Below are 21,789 nucleotides of genomic sequence, written 5' to 3' on the forward strand. Positions count from 1 at the left end.
GTTTGGAACCAGCCAGAGCCAGCTACTGCAGACCAATTACGTCGACTACCTGGACGAGCTGGCCTCAGAGATAGGTGCGAAGCCAGACTTGGTCTCCCTTTTCTTCCGAGACCCCAAGCTGGCGCTGAAACTCTATTTCGGGCCCTGCAACTCCTACCAGTACCGCCTGACTGGGCCTGGGCAGTGGGAAGGAGCCAGGAGGGCCATCCTCACCCAGAAGCAAAGGATCCTGAAGCCCCTGAAGACCCGGTCTCTGAAGGCCTCACCCCCTCTCCCTGCCTCCCTCCTGCTGACCGTGATGGGGCTTCTGGCCATCCTCGCGGCCCTGTTTTTCCACATTTAGTGGTTCTGATCTGTGCCCAAGACCACACGGCAGGGCTTGAGATGGAGCTCAAATCACAGCCCAGGTTTGTGGCTCTATCATCTTGTCAGTCAGTGCCTCTTAAAGGAAACCAAGACTAGAAGGAAATATCATCATATTCTAAATGTTAGAGTCAGGAGGAACAAGTTAGTGGGGCAACTGTGGGGAATTAGGAGAATTGGGTCTATACATAAAACAAGATCGTGGCATGAAATCTCTTTCCCATTCCACCTTCTCCTCAAGTTCACCAGGCTCCAAAAAGTACCATAAAATACCACTGATCCCCAGGAAGTTAGAGTCACGAGCCTTGGGGAGGAAATGGTAGAAATTACGCAAGCGGAAAGCAGCTCACTGGCTTAAATAACTGAGAAACGTAAACTGTGGTCAACACTTACAGCTCCTGCACAGCGCCCTTGACCGTGTTCCTACGCGGGCTCTTTTTGGTACCAAAGTTCTCAGATACTAGGTCGTGCTCAAAAACGCTGGAGGAAACAATGAGAGGACAGACAGAAAAGCACCCGATGCTCAGAGAGACCTTGAGCGTCAAATGGAAAGCTAAACCAACAGCCCATCACTTGCATTTGACAGCAAAACTGCTGCAAAAATGTTCAAAAAAGAACACACCATGACAGCTAGCTAGAGTATTTCCCACAGACCAGAAACTGTGCTGTGTGCACAGCTTATGTATTGCTTTATTTAACTCTCACCACAATTCAAGGTAGGAATAGCTATTCTACGCACTTACAGATGATAAAACTAAGACTCAGAGCAGTTATAAAACCTGCCCAAGACCACACAGCTGGGCTTGAGATGGAGCTCAAATCGCAGCCCAGGTTTGTTGGACTTTCAACTGAAGTTCCTGTTCTCAGTTCAGAATATGTTTTTTTACAAAAATATGATGAAGGACTTATCAATATTTAATGCTGTTTATTATACTATCCATGTTAGTTTGGGGGACCTCTTCATGGGCAACAGTACTCTCCCCTTGCAGATATGATCAGATTAATTTTATTTACAATGTTTAGTTTATGTTTCAGGTAAATCAAGAAAGCATTCGAGTATATTTTAAAAGAACAAATTTTTAAAAGGCATCTAAAGGAATTTACTGTAAAGGATCCTATGAAAAAGTAGGAATCAGTGAAGAGAAGGAAAGGTGCATCTCACAGGTGGATGGAAAGCTTGGTGATGGCTGAGCCTTGGGCCTGGCGCTGACCTCACAGGTCACCAAGACAACATGCTGAATGGCTCAGAACCCTTGGCACCCGATAAGAGGAAGCCATCCGTTAGTTTGGGGAGACAGACATTTCCTTGGAACTGAAGCCAAAAGACAGTCAGTTCAGGGTTAATGAACATTGAGCAACATGGCAAACATTGAGCCAGGGAACCTTGGCTCTAGCGGCTCTTTCATGAACTGCGCTTTGGCAGATAAGCAGAGCCATGAGCCCAGACCACGAGAGGGCAAAGGGCAGACGTGTTGAAGACTCGGGCAGATCTCTTCTCTTTATTTCTCCAGAACTTGGTGGACACTGTTCTTGATTTTGGCCTGTGTTTCTCTCTGAAGGGCCTGCAACCACGTGAAGGGGCCTCCATCAGCGGAAACTTTCCTTCACATTCATTGAAATCACACCAGCATTGACACCCAATTTTTTTCATGGCTCTCATGAGCAAATTCCTTTTTTTAATCACAAATGGTGTATATATGTAGCTCTGGATTAAAAACAGATTCCTTTGCCGATTATTAAAGGCAAATACGCCTTAATAGCAAAGGTCAGCAACTGCCACGCTGGGCCCCCCAGCCCACCACCTGGGTTGGCACGCGGTTTCACTGGTGCACGGCCCACCTATTCAGTTATTGTCTGTGGCTGCTTTGGGGCTTCAATGGCAGAGTGGAGTCCTTGTGTAGAAAACGTGTGGCCCCAAAAAGCCTGAAACATTTACCGTCTGACCCTCTCAGGAAAAGTCTCCAGCTCCTACCTTACTATACGCAAGGCTTGGTCCCGACTGGCCTGCACACCTGGCCCGATTCATCATTTCCTCTGAAGTAGCCCTGGTCCTTACCCTGCTTCTACCGGGGAAGACACTGAAGGACACCTGCAAGGTGGATGCTAAATGAAAGAGGAAAAATAGCTCCGTTAGGACAAAAGTATGATCAAATATATAGGCCCTGAAAATTTTAGAAATCATTTAAATTTTTCCAGATATTCCAGTTATCTTTTTAAACACATGACTAGTTTTTCTTGCCTCTGAGGAAGGTCTACTCCACCCATCTTCCTGCCTCCCTACATCCTGAATGTGTCAAACCACCTAGGGCAGTTCACTCCAAGCTCTGATCCGCAGACCCCCTACTTTAGAATACCTGGGAGCTCACAGCAGTGCAGGGTCCGAGTACAAATGTCACAGTAACCCACAGTTGCCGAGTCCGAATCCCTGCTGCAGTCGCAACAACAGGGGCTTTTCAGAGATCAGTCCTTGGTAGTTTCCATCTCCCAAGACCCAATTCCTCCTGAGTTCAGCTCTGACGCTTCGTGCCACAGTTAACAGAGTTTGCTCTTCTCCTGGGAAAGATGTTTCCACCTCCTCCAAAACCTCCTCTTGCAAGAGTTCTTTTCTAACCTTTCCTTTTCTAGCTCTCCTTCTCTGTATGATAGATAACTCCTTGATTTTCTCTATCAAAAGCCAAACATGTCACACTTGTTCTATACAGAAAAATGAAGACATTTTTAAAATAAACTACTAGGACCTTGATAAGTAATAAAATTTCAAGCAATAATTTCAGATAATAAAGATTTCAAAAGCTTAAGCCAGAGGAAGCCTCTTCCTTGAAACCCGACTTTCATCCTGAAAGAGGCCACTGCAACCTGCCATTTGGGGCTGTTTACAACAGGTGGAGTATGCCCCCGCTGCACGGAACTCGCTCTCTTGTCCATTCTGCTACATGACCAGGGAGCACATCAATGAAACTAAGAAAAGGGCTTCTAGGGTTAGATCCTACTTCATCCAAGTCAGAGGACATAATGAGATCAAACACGCAAGGGTTTCATTCAGGAAAGTCCCTGTGGGAGAGGAAATAGAAACCAAGTAGGAAAGGCTGGAAGAGCCATCAGACCACAGTGCAAGCCTGATTCCCAGTGAAGGAGACAGGGGCAAAGACAGGGTGGAAGCAGCTCAGCCTGCTGTGCAATTGGAGGAAAATTCCACAGAAGCACTGAGGATCCATCAGAGGACCAGAGGAGCTGGTAATTCCTTCACCACATGCAGGGCCAACCACTGCAAGGACAGGCTGGTCTGCTTACATGGATGCCACGTGTCTATGTAAAACTTGTGTTTTACTACTAAGATCTCCATGCATGTGTGCTGCATATTCTGGGAGATGGACTTTAATTATGACACATAAAAAGGGTTCTATTGTTATACTTGTAGTTGTTGGCCAGTAGAAAGTGGTTGATTGCATAAAAGCATCGATTTCTCTTGAAGCTGAGCTTCTATCAAGGTTTAGCAACCTAAGCCAGCTGATAAAATACTAAAAGTCACTAGATGTTATAAACAATTCAATGGTATATCCTAATATTTAACTCTACATGTGCACCAAGAAACTGAGACTCAGAGTAAATGACTTTCCAAATTATCTGACTTGTATGTGGACCCAGCTCAGTTTGAGGTCAGGACCAGCTGGTTCTCAAGCCTATGCTACATGAGACGATGGAGCCACTGGAAAAGTCATGACCTCCTCTGCCTTTTCCAATATCTATCTCATACCCTAGAGGGACTATCACGTTAATCAGTTGTGCTCCTTCTGTATGCACCAAAGATAGAAATGACCCCAACAGTTAATGAAATGCAAGTTGCCAGACAAAATTCAAAATGATTTTAATAAGTTTGTGTCTAACGACACAAGATAAAATCATATTGATGTCAATTGACATCATGTAAATTTAGTAGGTTTTAGGTGTTCCTGAATAGGAATGGGAATTGCATTTGTTTAGGAAAAAAATTACCATCACAAATGCATTAAGAGAAAAAGGTGAGCAACCCTGTTTGGGCAGAATTGGTCTTCAGGAAAAAGAGAAACATTCAAGTTATTTAAAAGAGGAAAAAAGGAAAGAAAAAAGAATGAAGAGGAAGAATAGAGCCAGTGGGAGGACAGATGCTGTGCAGGGTGCAAAGGGACCTCTCCCTGTGGCACTCTGAATATTTAGTAAGGTTATTAAACACAAGAAATAATTAGTGGAGGAGGCTTTTTTGTAGAATAAAAATAGGTGTGGATCAAACTATGAGAGCACATTCAGAGGTTAATGCAGACATAGAAAGACCATGGAGAAGTCAACAGACAACTGGGAGAGCCGTCTTATAGAGGGCATGTACCCAGGGCCAGGGATTTGCCAACTGCTCTCCAAGGTACATGTATTTCAAATCAGCTCTCATGGTGCCTAGCGTTAGAAAGGTTCCTTAAAAGGGTGTGTAAATCACACAAGAGACCAGCTCAGAGTCCTGACTTCTGCAAGATGTATAACATCAAGGAGAAACCTAGACTCCCCCCACGAGCAAGGCCATCTGGTCGGCTATTGATGCACTCCTTCAACATGGATTAAGCACTGTGCTGCGTCTGGGGATACGAAGCTGGACAAGAAAAAAGAAATACAAACTATTGAAGTTTAGCTAATTGAGTTACGAGGCATTACAAAGAGTTTCTGCAAATATTATCTCACCTAAGCCTTGCCACAACTTTGCATGCTAGAGAAGGACGATTACCCCTCTACAGAGATGAGAACACTGAGATGCTCTGATTGCTTGTCAGGGTCCTCTGTGCTTCTCCCCACAACACTCTTCCCCTGTACATATACCATCTCAGCATTTCCCACTAATTGCAAACTGCTAGGCAGATGCAGGACCAAACCTTAAGTGATATAATAGCTTATAACTCAATTGTATGCTTTCCCATTGTTACAGTTTGGATGTGAGGTGTCCCTCAAAAGCTCATGTGTGAGACAATGCAAGAAGGTTTATGATTGAATTATGAGAATCTTAACCCAATCAGTGAATTAACTCCCTAATGGGATTAACTGACTGGCAACTGAAGGCCAGTAGGGTGTGGCTGGAGGAAGTGGGTCCCTGGGGACATGCCTTTGGGGTATAGATTTTGTCTGGTGAGTGGAGTCTCTCTCTGCTTCCTGATCATCCTGTGAGCCTCTTCCCTCCACCACACTCTTCACCATGATGTTCTGCCTCACCTTAGGCCCAGAGGAATGGAGCCCGCTGTGCATGGACTGAGACCTCGGAAACCATGAGCCTGTAAATAAGCTTCTCCTCCTCTAAAATTGTTCTTGTCGGGTCTTTTATTCACAGCAGCAAAAAGAAGCTGACTAAAACACCCGTAAAATTCTCTCCAAGCTAGACAGACCTGTAAAGGGATTCCAAAAGAAGGCTGCTGTTGGTTCCAGTCCTCAGAGTGGAGATTTGGACCTCTGACTTGCAGAGATGGGACCTATTCCAAGCACAGTAACTGGTCTTGAATAGACTTGGAGTTCCCTGTACTGGGCTTTGGTGTTTTCACTCAGCAGGTGCATGCTCACAAAAAGAAAAGGAGCAGCCTCAACAGGTAAGGGACTTGTTAGGAATGCGTGCTTTTTAAACAAAACACTACACAGAGAGGTACCTGTGGAGAGGCCTGGGCAAATAGGGAACCTCTTAATGAATTGTGTGGAGGGGTTAAAAGCAAGGGTACTATACTTCTATGAACCTTGTTCTTTACAGGGAGAAAGAAAAAAATTTGCACTAGGTGGTCAAATTTACAACCAGGAATAAAACTAAGTTAAATTCTATGCTCTCTTTCAGCTCTAAAATTACACTGCTCTAAATATGCATCAGAGGAAGGGAAGAAAGAAAGGGAGATTTAAGATGATTTAGAAATACAATGAAGGATCTAGTAGAAGCTAGGTAAGATGCAATAACCAGTAATCCCCAAACCTCAATACCTTGAGACAAAACAGATTACTTCTCTTTGATTCTTGTGTCCTTTGGGGCTCAACTGTGCTCTCCATAGTCACTCAGGTATGCAGGCTAATAGAACTGCTATCTTAAGTTGCTAGTTACCACAGCACAGAAAAGAAAGTCTCATGGGATCTTTTACAGGCAATTTAATGCTCCCATCCAGAAAGGACACATTACTTGGGTTCACAGTTTCTTGAGCTGCCTAATCACACATTTCCAACCGACCACTAGGAGGCCACAAAGTACAATCCTACCAAGTCCCCAGAAAGCAAAGTGCATGTTTCCTAAGGGGCATGATTACCTTTGGATCTGGCTTCTCGGGTTCTAGAGCCACTTGAATAAGAGAATCCAGAGATTTTCTCATCTTGTGGGCAGGAGTTCACCTAACTACAAGTCCTAAAAATAGCAGAATGTGAAGGTGCCACTGAAAGGCAATCTTCTCATTTTTCATTAATACAAGTCTCTAGCTAATTAGGTAAAATAATCATGATTTTGCTCAGTCAACACTTTAAAGTCCTTTGCTACCCCTCAGGTCAGCAGCCTGTGAGCAAGGCCCAGGGATCTCCTTGGTATGTACCACGTATACATCAAGGTAAGTGCTTAGTGATTACTAGGCTTTGGGACATTAATGGTGGCCCTAACTCTCCAGGTGTCCTAACTCAATGTCAAACGTATTTTGGTTTTTAGAATCATACTTGAAGTACTACTAGTCTTCAAGGTGTACCTTCTGGGTAAAAATTAGGTTTGAAGTCATTCAGATTATCATCATCTTCAGAGCTTCAGGAAGGCACCGAACTCCAAGGACTAACGATGCTGTCTCCCTGCCAAGGATTCAGTAAGCCAGAAAGAAGGCCAGGTGTGAGCCCAGTGGCTAGCAACATGCTCAGGGTTTACAAGGCCTCCAGATGCACAGCCAGAGGCTGTGGTCACACAGTATTAGGATCAACAGAAAAGATTAATTCTTCCAGAGCCCTCTCCCTGCCTCAGTTCATTCTCTGTGCCTGGAGGAGTCATTTCAACATTATGCATCAGCTGTCAATTATCTGGTCTAACAATGACATCATCACTCCATCACCATGGTACACAGAATTCACTATGTGCCTGCAAGGCTTCTGACAGAGATGACGTCATCTAACGACCGCAATTACTTGAGTCAGGTATTATGATGCCTATCTTATTAGCACCACATTCTAATCAACTGAACTAATTGACCAAACATTACATCTACTTTAAATTAGGAAAATGGACCTGAGAAATTTTCCCAAGATTACTCTGGCAATAGCTGGTGAACACAAATCACAAATCACTCCAGGACTTGTGATTTCTAAAGCCACACTCTTCCGACGCCATCTGCCTAGAATTTCCCAAGGGTTTGGGCAATCATCGACACTTTTTTGAGTTTTTAAAATTAAACTTAAAAATGCGAGTGAGGACCACTGAACTTCTATTCCCGAAAGGAAGGGAGGGAGATGGAAATAGGAAAAAGAAGAATGAATCGGACATAACTTTCCTATGTTCACATATGAATACCTGACCAGTGAAACTCCATATTATATACAACCACAAGAATGGGAAGTTATACTCCATGTAGGTATAGTATGTCAGAATATACTCTTACCATCCTGTCTGTCCAAAAAGAACAAATAAAAATATTTTTAAAGAAAAAACTGTGATATATATGATGTTTTTAATAATAATTTTGTCTAAATGTGAAATGGTCCAAAACTCTTAAAAGTGAAGTTCTGTTTTTGCAGCTATTAGCACAGTTGTCTTGTTTTATTCTTGTCCCTTTATAAAGTTGATAAGCAATGGGGATGGCACTGTAACTCCCAAACTTATTCACAGATTGCAGGCAGAAGAATGAGTCTAAAGTGCACGTTCCCAGACAGTGTTTTTCTTGGCATTTCACTGATGCAAAAACCAACAAGTTAAAATGTAAGCAACAGCCAGCGGTAGCTTCAAACTTTTGCCTAACGGTCCTATTTCTGAGTCCTCCGGCAACACTGGTTGGGGCTGTTTGATTTCCGCTAGCTCCAGAGTCCTGAGTGGCCCTAGGAATTGTGATACACAAAGTAAGTAACCAGATGCCATCTCGGTCGGCTTCCTTTGGAGGAGGAAGGTAGGGCTGGAAGTTTCCCTGTTCTGCTGTGCTTGGGGCAGAGGAGTCACACAGCACTGGCTTCCTCTGCTCCGACCCCACGGGCTCCCCAGGGAGCAATGGTGTGTGCTGGGGTTCTGTGAAGGGCTGTGAAGTGGGAGACTGCTGAGCCTTGTGTGTGCGCGGGAGCTTGAGTTCAGGGTGGGTCAATCACCCGGGAGTTGAAATGAAGGGGGAACTTGGAGCTGTAATGCCAAGGGGAGTGGGTCCTTTTCCTGTGCTTCACCAACAGCCGCCAGCAGGGTCTGCGACAACCGTTAGGCTGTCTACCAAAGGCTGGCACTTGGCGCAAGAGGCCAGGAGCAGGCTACCCCTGAAATGTGACTCACTTGGGCTGGCATGATGTCATTTGTTTGCTTGTTTATTTTGTACAATAATATTCAGATTTCACTTTTCTTTTTTTTAAGAATTTAATCTTTATTTTTTATTCGTTGGTTACGTGGTGCTGAGGATCCAATCCGGTGCCTCACCCACACTAGGCAAGCCTCCACCACTGAGCTTCAGCCCCAGCCCTCATATTTCACTCTTGATCACGATTATTTCATACCGGGATCTATGGACCTGCTGAGCACTGTCCGTGCGAGTCCTCAAACCTTGGAATAAAAGGATGTCACCCCTTCATCTCTGGTTCCACCACGATTTTCCTGCAATGGCTTTTTATCGCAGCAACTGCTGAATACCCACTTTGCAAGAACAGGATATCACTGAGTGGAGCACAGCCCCAGCACTTGCTAAAACTGCAAAATGCCTTGATCTAATCAGTTCTTGGCAGAATTGCCTGGGCTCTTCTTGAAAATGCAAAATCACTCAAGGCACTTCTACAGTTTGGCAACGACAGCCCAGCCTTGTGTGCTAACCCCCTGCCCCATATTATCACAATAAATCAAAGTGGACTCTCCACCTGGCTTCAGTAAACTACATATTTGCATTGTACTTCTCTGGAGTAGAAGACACAGGAAAAAAAAAAAAAACAGTAGCTTTTAACCTTGTGGTTAAAATTTTGTAATTTGTGCAACCAAGCATAACTTCCCAGCTCATTTAGCAATTCTGTTTGGCTAAAGTTATTTTACGTGTTTTTTTTTAATTTATATAAATTCACTTTCACTCAGTGACACCTACCTTACCAGTTTAGTTATATTTTCTTAACTTTTATTATTTCCTTCTTATGTAGTCAGCTTTTTTTAGAGAGAGAGAGAGAATTTTTTCTTTTTCTTTTTTTTTTTAAAGAGAGAGAGAGATGAGAGAAAGAGAGAGAGACAGAATTTTTAAATATTTATTTTGTAGTTTTCAGCGGACACAACATCTTTGTTGGTATGTGGTGCTGAGGCTCGAACCAGGGCCGCACGCATGCCAGGTGAGCGCGCTACCGCTTGAGCCACACCCCAGCCCCTGTAGTCAGCTTTGATGAGGTTATCTTCATTAAGATAATAAGATGTGTTTTAACACTTCCAAAAAGAAGTGGCCAAATTTTACTGAATATCCATATAAGAGCAATAACAGTGGAAGGTTGATGCTTGCCTTCGCCTGTGAAAAAGCACGCCAATAATCAGCAATGTAATAGTGTCCTCATCACCCTAATAAATTTCTTATTGTTTTTGTCAGTCACTTTATCTAAAAGTATAGCAACCCTAACTGGAAATTACTTTTAGTTAAAGTTAAGGAGAAAAACTTTTCATTTTTTAAAGCATATATTGAATCCCTCGGGTTCCGTGTGCCGCCAGCCTTGGAGGAGTGCCAGAAGTGTTGATTCTACCTGAGTGGCGACGTCCCCATGTCCCGTACATTCTGAGGTTTGCTTTTCCAAATGTGAGGCGAACTCATGGGAGTCCTGGTGCCTAGAAAAAAAAAAAAAAAACAGTAGCTTTTAACCTTGTGGAGTGTCCAGTAAGAAAAGTCAGAAGAAGGAAGAGAAGAGCTCTGGGTGCGGAGGCCTATCCTCGCCCTCCTCTGTTTCTCCCTCTGCCTTCCTCCTGTCACCATTCCTAGGTTTCCCTACTCATTTCTTTCATTTCCTACAAGACATCTTTTTTCACATATATTTTTAGTTTTTTCCAATGACTCTGATTCCAAATATCCTGTAACTTTGTACATAAACCCATGTTGTTAAGGCAGATGTCAACAAAATATCAAAGAAAAATCTCATGAAGGTAAGGAAGTAACATTTATGGGGGGGTAATTGCCCCCAAGTACTGTGAAAAGTGCTTTTTATTCATCAGTCAATTAATTTTTACACTGAGCCGGGTGCAGTGGTGCACACTTATAATCCCAGCGGCTTAGGAGACTGAGGCAGGAGGACGGTGAGTTCAAAGCCAGCCTCAGCAAAAGAGAGGCACTAAGCAAGTCAGTGAGACCCTGTCTCTAAATAAAATACAAAATAGGGCTGAGGGTGTGGCTCAGTGGTTGAGTGCCCTTGAATTTAATCCCCTGTACAAAAAGAAATTTTTTTTTACAATGTCTAAGACCAGTTATACTTCTAGCTTCAGACTAAAGAGAAGGAAACTGAGACACATAATCATTAAATCACTTAATTCATGTCACTGATAATCGATCAGCACTGAATTTCAAACCCAGGTCTCTGATTCATAACCACGGCCCCAATGATCCAGAAAAAGTCGTAAGGAGATTTACTGCTCAGAGAATTTCTACATGTTGCATGTTTGATAAAAGGTCACTTTGAGGCAGGAATCTTTGACGCAGGATATTAGCTACCTGCAAATATTTGCTCAATTAATGTTTTTTAATTGAGAATTGTGTAAGGTGAAGCATGAGTTCATTTTCCAAACAAGAGATTGATCCATTGCCAGATATTTATGTGGCAACTCTTACAGCCCGAGCAAGCCACCAGGTGCTAGGTGCTATAAAAAAATAAGGGACAAGTCAAAGAAAATGCCCTATTTTGGGGGACAGAGCTTTATGTAGAGAGAAGAACAACCGGTCGGATGGAAGTCATCACAATGTAACGCAGTGGCCTCTGGGCCTGGGCCTGGAGTCCCTCCCGGAGCCCAGGGGAGGCAAGCTCCCTCCAGGGACCACCTCCAGCCCTAACACCACGGGGGACTGCAGCACATCCTCCCCTCTCTGCCCACTGAAGTCCCACCCATTCCTTCGGAACCTGGAGCAACAGTACTCCTGTCTGTGGTTTTCCCACCCCACCCCCCAAGTCAGCATTAGCACCCCTCTGTGCTGACAGCACTGTGTACCCGGACACACCTCTGTTGTGGCACCTAATCAGGATAGATGTCACTGATTATTTTCTGGTCTGACTTTCCCACCAGACTAACTGCCACACGAGAGAAGGCGTCATACCTAACTCGTCTTCTGCACCCTAATACCAAGCCTTAGGCTCGGCCACATGGAAGCCACTCCCTGAGTGCTCTATGCCTGAATTCATCAGAGAATGAATCACAGAATCTAAGTAGAGGACCCTATAGGGCATTTGATTCCAACTCTACATGAACTATTAGTCACTTATTCATACTACCTCCAATAATCTGCCATCTAGACCGCTTGAATAAATCCAACTTCAGAGCATGAAATATTTGAAAGTGCTTATGTTGAGCTCACACAGCCTCTGCAGTCCCACCTGGCATAATGCTGCTCCTCTGGGTGTAAAGGCAGATGCTCCACCATCACATCAGGCCCTTGGATTACGAGTCACTCCTTGAATGCTTTTGCAAAGTGAGCCGAGGGCAGTTCAGTTCCTTGCCCAAGGCCTCCACAGTTAGCTCATAGCAGAACCAGGTGCCGCTGGTTCCTCTGGGCCCAGATTAACAACTGGATTAGATGATTCCATCCGACTGGGTCTCCCAGCAGCTCCTAGTGAGCAGGTGTGCACCTGAGCCTGCAGCATGCTAAGCAAGGACAAGCAGGACACGGGTCCTGGCCACACAGAGCCCATTGCTCCTGTCCAGGCCACCCCTGGATGCAGTGGCGTGATGGACACTGCCAGCCTCTCTCTGGGGAAGCTGTGCCTCCCCTGCGGCCCTCCTCCCGGTTTCAGAGAAGCTGCAGGAAGGAAAGGGCCTCACCCTCCTTCCCAGCCTTGGGCTTGAAGTGGCTCCTCAGCTTCCCTCCAAGTGACCTGCTCTGCTTCCTGCAGTCCTGCCAAGGGCTCTGACCACACTGCGGGGCGCACCGTGCTTCGGCATGGCCTCCAAGGCCTTTCACACGCAATTCCTTCTTGCACCCAGAGTCATGAAAGGGAGCGTTCTTAATGGGTGCCTGTTATGTCCCACGAAAATGGCCAGCATCGTATCCTATCTTGCAAATGAGGGCACTGGGGCTCAAGAGGGTGAGCAGTTTTCCCGTCACCAAGCTTTTTCATGAGAAAGGACCTGGAGCCCACGTGCCTCCTGCAATGTCCCCTCCAGCTGCCTTTCCTGGTGTCGGGTCACCCTCCGCCCCCTACGCCAGGCAGGGGTTATAGAGGTCTGGATCCTACAGGGCATGAGGGTCTAAAGCGTGGCTTCCCCTAACAGGAGAGGGCCAGCTCTTCCAGGGAGACCACATCCAGTCACCAGAAGGGCCTTTTCATCCCAAGTTGCTCTCTACCTGTTGCTTTTCAAGCTGAATTTGAACTTCTGGCCCAGACATTCAGCCACCCTCCTCCTTCCCATTCTTCCTCTAAACCAAAAGGCTTTTGAATTTCCTGAACACACCTGGCACTTTCTCCAGGTTGGTCCCTCCCTGGCACCTTCTGTCCAGCCTCTTGTGCCTGTTGGAATCCTCAAGGCCGTCCTCTCAGCCTCCGCCTGGAGACCCCCAGCTTTACTAAGCACCTGTTATATGACATTCCAATGCTGCCCTCAGACATGGGAGGCACAGGAAGGAATAGGACAAGTGACGTCCCTGAAGGGGACCTGCTTCTCTTGAGTCCCCAATCCTAAAAACGCGGGAAGATGCCTATCCAGCCTCGAGGAGAGTCTGTCTGTGAAAAAGGAAAATAGCAAATGTCCAGGAAAACTATGTCTTGGGGAGCTTCTCTTGTGCTTTTAAAATTCCCAAACTTGAGGAGAAAAATGGTCTCAAACACAAATTAGGAAATATCCAACGTCATTTGCCTTTGGGCTACACGTGTGCACTACTGAACAGAAATTAAAGGACACAGACTCGGTGTGAAAGCCAAAAGTGGGAACCCATTTTGGAAATGTCTTTATTGTTATAATACCTTGCATTTATCGAGTACTGAGGATGGGCCAGGAACTGTTCTAAAACCTTTCACATGGGTGAACTAGCTTGGTTCTATTTTCTCCATTTGTATGATGACCAGAAAGAGTAAGTAGTCTACCCAAGGTCACACAGCAGTAACTGATAGAGCCAGTTGCTTGATCAACATGCCATATTGCCTCTCTGCATTCTTACAAGTCTGTGCCGTTAACTTGTGGCCCAGGGACAGAAGATTCTCTAACCTGTGCTGATGGTGACTGCAATACGCGCGTCCAGAGGTGAACTATTGTCCAACCGCGTAGGAGGGGTGGCCTTCCCTGCCTGCCTTTCCACCACACGTCCTCACGGGCAGCCACACTCTGTCTTGCACTGGTGACCATGCACTGGTGACTAGGGAAAGAAGCCCAAGTCAGCGGCACAGCTGGGGCCCTGGCAAGTGCCAGCACTGGGCAGTGTGGTGCAGCACCCATGTGGCCCCAACCCCACCCAGCCGGCTGCTGTGTGGCCCCTCAGTGTCATGCACAGGGAACCTTCCCATAGTGGGAAGAAGGGAACCTGACCTGCTGCCTCTCCACTCTCGTCCTGGAGAGGGGAGGCTGGGGCAGCTTGTCCAGAATGCAAGCTTCTGCTGTCACCTTCTGCCACACCCTCTGCCAAGGGACACACCTCAGGCACAGCTCCAGCGGAGGGGAGGAAAGAACCCCGCACAGTCAGCCAGCGACCCACAGGTCCCGCTCCCACACGCCAGAGGTGGCCACAGAGGACTCAGACTGAGAGACCTCCTAATCCTCAGATTCTTTTCCTGGTTGTCGGGGCTGCCAAGGGTGGGGTGGGGCTTCTGTGGATCCAGTCTTAGCTCCGCTGCCTTTTCCCACTCAGGAGATCATGGCCAAGCGAGTGGCGGTCGTGGGAGCCGGCGTCAGTGGCCTGGCCTCGGTCAAGTGCTGCCTGGAGGAGGGGCTGCAGCCCACCTGCTTCGAGAGGAGCGAGGACCTCGGGGGGCTGTGGAGGTTCACCGTGAGTGGGGTTCTGAGCTTCTGTCTGTCGGAGGTGGCTTGAGCGCTGTAACAGGAGACCGTGTTTCCTTCACAAGGGCTGGTGGCCCCCGGGATAGGCCAATGTCTGCGGGATGGGGGGCAGGAGGGGCGCTGAAAGTGTCAAAGACAAAATGGGCTCGGCTGAGGGCGGGAGGGAGGTGTGCCGCAGCCTGAGGATTGCACCAGGGTGAGGGGGAGGAGATGTCAACGAGCAAGCCACAGAGTTTGGAAGGAAGGGGGTGACCGGGCAAGCCCAGGACGGGGAGTAGGCGCAGAGCCAGGGTCTAAGCAGCCCAGAGCCTGCAGCGTGGGGGTAACAGCAGGAACTCCAGCCTCTGCCTGCAAGACCCCTGCTTTACGCACACCTGCATTAGAGTGGCCAGGGCTCAGTGCAGGATGAGTCCCAGGTCCTGGGCCCAAGCAATCCCAGGCCAGCTGGGAACAATCAGAAACAAAGAAGATGAGTTTGAAGTCTTTTTGGTTCCCCAAACAAAAGAGAAGCCATATTCTAAAACCTTAACAGGGTTGCAGGCTGGATAGGAGAGGGGACTAGAACTCTCACCTAACTGGCCTGGAGCCCCGGGGGCGCCCAGCAGCCCTGCTTCTGGTCACTGAAACCCAACCCAGACAGACAGCGTTGTGGAGCCCCAGTGCTCCGCTGTGGGGCGCTACAGCAGAGCTCCCCCAAACTCCTGTTTAGACTCCTGCAGGGCAAAATATTTCCCATGAGTTTTGAATCTGTGAAGAGGAACATTGTCAGGAATCGTGACAACAAGGTGTCCGATGGCCTCAGAGCCTCTGAGAGGCTCAAGGGAAAAAACTTAGCGTTCCTCCATTACAGCACTGCAGAATTTGGAACCAGAGTCAATAATTTTATAATTCAGTGAGCGAAGCTTCAGAGAGGCTAGGGCTGCTGGTTTGGGCACAGTCCGCCAGCACCGGCCAGCGTGGCTCGCACACAGAAGTGTGCATCTGAGAATGCGCCCAGCCACCATATGTGATCACTGAGAGGCGCAGGCTCTCCAAAAACAGATGCAACAGAGCACATCTGTCCCCATAATTCAAACTGCGTATGGTCCAACAGGATGGCGGAGCCCCGATACCTGAGCCAAACTCTCCCCACCCTGTGTCCACTGAGGACAATACTAATCAAGCAGTGGACCTTTCCTCTGATAAGTCTCAGATTCCTTCAGGTATTCCAGACAAACACAATCAGTCAGAGCTGGGAGTTTCCTGAAAGATAAAACTGCCCAAGTAGCAGAGTTGTTTGGCTAGGGTGATCTCAGTCAAGGCAAAAAGCGAGTCCAAAGACTAAAAGCTGCACTTAGCCTCTTGGGATGACAAAATGCTCCCTAAGCAGGAAGTGAGCGGTGACATATACCTATAATCACAGGGGCTCAGAAGACTGAGACAGGAGTATTGCGAGATCAAAGCCAGCCTTAGTAATGGCGAGGCACTAAGCAGCTCAGTGAGATTCTGTCTCTAAATAAAATACATAATAAGGCTGGGGATGCTGGCTCAGAGGTTGAGAGCCCCTGAGTTCAATCCCCTGTACAAAAAACAACAACAAAAAATTCTCCTTATTCTTTACACTAAAACTCACTCATCTAAGAATGAAGAGAAACAGGTCTCCATCCAGCTGAAGGCAACTGGCGGTGTGACTTGTGCAGATCACACACCCATGCAGGGGGACACAGAAGTGAGACGGGTCCGCCTGCTCAGGGAGCCGTCAGGCAGATGGGAGAAGCCCACATGCTGCAAGTCAGAGATGGCGCCTGGATGGTCACATGGGGGAGACTCAGGGAGCCAGGGGAGGTTCCTGGAAGAGAGGCCTGATGACGGCCCTGAAGGACTCCAACAGGCACAAGAGGCTGGACAGAAGGTGCCAGGGAGGGACCAACCAAGAGAAAGTGCCAGGTGTGTTCAGGAAATTCAAAAGCCTTTTGGTTTAGAGGAATAATGGGAAGGAGGAGGGTGGCTGAATGTCTGGGCCAGAAGTTCAAATTCTGCTTGAAAAGCAGCTTGAACAAAATCACGAGTCGTGGTTGTGGTTGTGCCTGCAGCTGTTCTCCATGAGTTGTGTTGTGTGTGTGATAGGAAGACGCAGAGAGGTCTGTAGGTGAAGAGAGGATCTATGGGCAGCAGGAGGCCACTGACCACTGGACACCAGTCCAGGCTGGGACAAGACCCTGGCAGACGGGAGCAGTGGGACTGTACCTGGAGAGGCAGAGAGGCCAGCGCTGAGGGAGAGGAAAGGTGGGCGCAGGAGCAGCACCCCAGAGCCTCGGCCTCAGCGGCAGGGGACGAGGAGGGTGCAGGGGTGGCCAGGGGAACTGGAGGACTGGGGAAATAGAGGAGCTGGCGAAGAGACATGGCGAGGAACGTGGTAGGACATCAGAGGACGGTGCAGTAGTGGACCAGGTAAATGCCTCCCCACCACCAAGTCGTTCCGCCTGTCACCTCACTTATAAAATGAACCCATGGAGCACTTTGAAAAAAGGACAGTGCTGAATCATCAGTCGCCTGGGAAGTAGGAAAATCCACCCGAGCTTCATTTAGCAGACTTCTCTGGATAGACAAGTCTCTGGGAGAACCCTGAGAGTACTTTGAAAATGCCCAAAGGAGGTGTTCTTGAAGGTGCTTTCCAGCTCGAACACACCATGAGCCTCCTGCACTGACAAGGGACGTGACCCTGCTGCCTGGGCCTGTGCCCAATACCCCAGACTTGGGCTTTTCCAGGAAAAACAGCTAGTGGGAGGCAAGAGGGAGGCGGAGCTGTTCTTGGATTCCACCCTGAGGGCTAAATTTCTCCCTCCACCACTCCTCGGTGGCTGCATCTGTGATACATTATCTCACCACAGGCTCCAGTGCTGCGCCAAGCCTTCTTCTCTGCCTGCTTCTCCTTCCCTTATGCAAAGAGGGGGTTTTCTCTTCTGTTTTCATTTGTTTCATTTTTTATTTCCATTTGCTTTAAGGTCTCATAAAATACAAGGTTCCTGCTTATCCAGCTCCAGCAAGTCCCCTTTACTCTCTGATGCTGAAACAAGCCATGACAAATGCTTTCCATTTTGAAAGACTCTTAAGTAAATCCTCACAAAGCACATCATGTAACTCAGCCTCCTTAAACTTTCCGTGTGTTAGAGTGTGAGTGTGTATGTGGATGTGGGTGCGAGTGTGTGTGAGTGTGTTAGCCTTGTATTATTGTTAACCAATAACTGGCAGCATGAACAATAAAGTATTCACTCTGTGGCTTGGGGGCCAGAGAAGTGTGAGGGGACGTTGGCCTGCGCTGGTCGATCCCACCATGTTTATGATGCATGTTTTCTCCCCCTCTGCAGCTCCCCCCTGGGTGTGTGTTCATCTTATAGATCTTCAGGGCTACTCTTCTTATTCCTGTTCCCAGTTACCATTTAGATTAAAGCAAACCAACTTCACGCGTGGTTCTAATGCCCACCTTCACGTCGAAGGATGTTCTCAAACTAGGCTCCAGAATGCGGTGGCCACTGGCCACACAGAGCCATGGAGCACTTGAAATGTGTCTGGTATGACGAAGGAACTGAATTTTTTATCTCAACTGATTTCAATTTTGGACTCAGTTCAGTTATTGTAGAACTTCTGAGTATACTTGGATCAACATGGGTGAGTCCACTTTTTCTAGTGAAAATTGAGCATTTGACTGCTTATGTGGAAAACACACATCCTATCTTGAAGGCAGTCTGAGAAGAATGTGCAACATTCTTGCATCTTAAAATCATAATATTTTAAATATATTGAGTCAAGTAAAATAGACTTTAAAAATTAATCCACTTGTTTCTTTTTACTTTTTGAAAAACTGTGGCCACTAGAGAATTTAAAGCCACATATGTGGCCCCCTCTGCATTCCTACTGCGCAAAGCTGTTGTAAAGCCTTTTGCTAAGGCATGGTCCATGGGCCAGCAGGATGTAACTCAAAGATGGGACTATGTTTTGGAAACTGTTAAAATGCAGACTCTCAGGCTCACCCAGTCCTACTGAGTCAGAATCCACACATTAGTAAGATTTTTCCCGGCAGCTCTTAGCAACATTCAGAGGCACTGGGATGGACAGCTGTGCTTCTCAGACTGGAGAGAACAACCGGGTTTTCTTCATTTCCAATTAACTACAGGCTATTATTTGTCAAATGTAAAAAAAATGAATTTTTAGAAAAAAATGAAAAGTACACCAACAAAAATGTATGAGAAACAATTAATTCAAAATTTGTATTGAGTCAAAAGTCATAAGATTAATTTTCATAAATATCACTAAACATAGAAAATAATGACAAAAAATGACACGTTGTTCTCTGTGCACATAGGTAATTAACACAGACAGCCACTATTACACTTGTACCTTTCAGCCAAACAAAACACTCGGTATGAAATAGCAGTTTTCCATATTAAATACCTGCAGACACACTTTGAATACACAGTGTGTATTGATATTTAAGGGTTTTTTTTGATATGAGGATCTTGCTTCTTGCTTATCAAGGTACCTAATCTGAATTGGATGGATGGAGATAATCTTTCAGTGGAACAATGTAAATCTACACTAAGTGTTGCCTAACAGTGCTCAGAGTAGGAAAACAAGGCTCAGGGGTGTGCTGACTAGAATGAGGAAGAGGTTTTAACACCATCTCAGCAAGTGCAAGGAATTCTTTTTAAAAAAAATAAAACTGCTATGCAATGTGAAGCAAACAGTGCTGTTTTTAAAAATCTATCTTCTTCCTTTCTCAGTAGTCAGTTCAAATAATTCATTCTGTAAGTTTATATTTAAAGATAAGGGGTTTTTTTCAGTGAAGTGAAAAGATTCCGGATTTTATGCACTTAGGTATGACAGTTTCCAACGAGGCTTGAACACCACACATTCTGCTGCAGTTCTAGGTCTGCAGCTAGAGCACAGGCTGGACTCCACGCAACTCAAAGGAGACCAGGAAACGAGGCCCAGCTACGTCCTGTGCCACAAAGAGTTCTGCATGAACTTGGGTGCTGAATGGTGTCCCATTGTTGCTGTAGAAGGTTCTGGATGCTTACCCTCAATTTCTGCAAGTATCTTGTCACAGACTGGTGACCACCAGCTCATATTGGTACCTCCATCACACGACCCTTGATTAGTGCTGCTGTAGGTATTCCAGTGAGATAACAGAGCAAGGTTTAGAGCCACCTTCCCAGAGGCCTTTCAGCCTCCAGATTTCTAGCTTTGTTCTAGATCAACGAAGCTGTCGGATATGGAGTCACAGATAGGCAGGTTATTAAAAAAAAGTCAAATCAACTGATGAGATCAGTCATGTTGGTTTAAACCACAGAGGTATTCATCATTGCTTTTTAGTCTCTATGATTGCTGCACATTTCATGCAGGTCTAGGTTTTCTACCTTATAGAGGCAACAGTAAGCCCTCTACGTATGTGAGGTTCATGTTCCCTTATTATGTAAATAAAATAATTTTGACTTCCCTGGAAAAAGAAACTATACCAATCCAAGATAGCGAATGACATTGAAATACAGGGACCTTTTATAACCTGAAATCAGGAGTGCAATCCTCCACATCCAAAGTCAGATGCAACGTAAAGATATTACGAAACTTCTTGGGGCAGTCTTATGAGAGGCTGATGTTTACTTGTTACTCCAGTCAAAACGGAGGGTAGAAAACTGGTCAGAATGTGCCATCCACACAGTTGTTCAATCTGGAAACCTTTGGCTGTTCTACTGGAGCCCCTAAATCCAACTGCCCCGGCATCCTATGCCTTCTACCTACCACGGGTCACAGATGCCAGCTTTCTGGGTGGCAACAGCCACCACCTCTATTCAGGTCCTCACTAGCAATCACATATTTGTGTTTTAGGCTCTTAACTGACCCTCTTCCTTTTTGTCCAGCCCTCTCTAATCCATCTTTTGTAGATCCAGAATAACTTTTCCAAAATTTAATATGAATCACTTCCATTTTTAAAACTTTCAGTGGATTCCGTGACCTTTCCGTAAAAATCCACATCCCTTAACTTTGGATACAAACTTCCATAATCGGTATAATCATTTCAGGAATACACTGTGAAAACAAAGTAGGGAACAACTGTTCCTTGTCCAGAAACTGCTTCTCGGCTCTCATCTCTTTCTCCATTCTCCTGTCTTTGCAGTGACACTGCATGAATTTGAACAGGTAAGTTGATCCTGGATTTATTTGTTAGCATGTGATGAATGAAAGAATGATTCTGATCACATGATTTATACTGGGGACGAATGTCATCTCCTAGATGCAGAACAGCAAATCCTACTAGAAAGGTGGCAGGCATCATGCGTCATCTGGATCACCTTAAGCTTGGTCACTGTTGAGATTTCTAAAAGGTTTACATCCATTGTGAATGTGTGTGTCTGTGTGCACGCACACATGCCTGCTCACCCATGAGCACTGTTTCTACAGGAACATGTTGAAGAGGGTAGAGCCAGCCTCTACAAGTCTGTGGTTTCCAACAGCAGCAAGGAGATGTCTTGTTACTCGGATTTTCCCTTCCCAGAAGATTATCCAAACTATGTGCCAAATTCTCATTTCCTGCAATATCTCAAAATGTATGCAAACCAGTTCAACCTTCTGGAATGCATTCAATTCAAGGTAAGACACAAACTTCAGTTAGTGGTCAGAAAGTGTTCTCCTGCCTATTTCCTATTACTTCTCTATAGAACAGCTCTGGATTCTGTAAAGAAGAGCTGAACTGGCAAGCTCAAAGACACCTTTTCTAAAAGACAGAGTTGACGATACAAACGTAGAAACTCAATAGGCATATTGAATAATATGAACCTAGGAAGACCTGGGAAGCCCATCTTCCTTGAAAATTGAATAGAATAAAAAACAAAGTATCTTTGTTAGTGCATTTTTTGTTTTTGCTTTTAAATCTGACTTATATTAGGTTTACTATAAATATATTTCCTGGGGCCGAAGGCAAAGTCAGTTGCCTAGCATGCACAAGACTCTGCGTTCAGTCCCTGGTACTGCAAGTAAATAAATAAACTTCCTGAGTTCTAATACTCACATACATGTATGTACTCAATGAGAACAAAAAATAAGCTATTTGA

General features: G+C 45.9%; 3 protein-coding genes across 7 annotated transcripts in view; 2 read left to right on the plus strand and 1 right to left on the minus strand.

The window, feature by feature from the left end:
* Window positions 1-9,405, plus strand: part of Fmo2 (flavin containing dimethylaniline monoxygenase 2) — a 31,125-nt gene extending 21,720 nt beyond the window's left edge. For 2 of the 4 annotated variants that reach the window (XM_005319816.5, XM_040277596.2), the window contains 2 exons: window positions 1-8,421; window positions 8,958-9,405. In XM_005319816.5, the coding sequence (XP_005319873.2) occupies window positions 1-343 (343 nt within the window). In that variant the 3' untranslated portion in view covers window positions 344-8,421; window positions 8,958-9,405. Of the gene's footprint in view, window positions 8,469-8,957 lie in introns of all 4 variants that reach the window. The other 2 variants (XM_078022296.1, XM_078022297.1) reach the window with 2 other exon arrangements.
* The window catches only part of LOC101969732 (flavin-containing monooxygenase 1), a 22,619-nt gene continuing 9,111 nt past the window's right edge, over window positions 8,282-21,789 (plus strand). The window contains exons 1-3 of one of the 2 annotated variants that reach the window (XM_040277752.2): window positions 8,282-8,421; window positions 14,553-14,690; window positions 21,140-21,328. In XM_040277752.2, coding sequence (XP_040133686.2) covers window positions 14,559-14,690; window positions 21,140-21,328 — 321 coding nt within the window. In that variant the 5' untranslated portion in view covers window positions 8,282-8,421; window positions 14,553-14,558. Of the gene's footprint in view, window positions 8,422-8,449; window positions 8,469-14,552; window positions 14,691-21,139; window positions 21,329-21,789 lie in introns of those variants that run through there. The other variant, XM_078022298.1, reaches the window with a different exon arrangement.
* LOC101969167 (dimethylaniline monooxygenase [N-oxide-forming] 2-like) overlaps window positions 9,767-21,789 on the minus strand; it is a 41,954-nt gene continuing 29,931 nt past the window's right edge. Inside the window, exons 6-7 of the mRNA XM_078022301.1 lie at window positions 10,261-10,342; window positions 9,767-10,031 (exon numbers count right to left, since the gene is read on the minus strand). Of these exons, the coding sequence (XP_077878427.1) occupies window positions 9,977-10,031; window positions 10,261-10,342 (137 nt within the window). The 3' untranslated portion in view covers window positions 9,767-9,976. The remainder of the gene's footprint in view (window positions 10,032-10,260; window positions 10,343-21,789) is intronic.

The sequence above is a fragment of the Ictidomys tridecemlineatus genome, chromosome 10 (assembly GCF_052094955.1).
Source record: "Ictidomys tridecemlineatus isolate mIctTri1 chromosome 10, mIctTri1.hap1, whole genome shotgun sequence".
NCBI classification, from domain to species: domain Eukaryota; kingdom Metazoa; phylum Chordata; class Mammalia; order Rodentia; family Sciuridae; genus Ictidomys; species Ictidomys tridecemlineatus.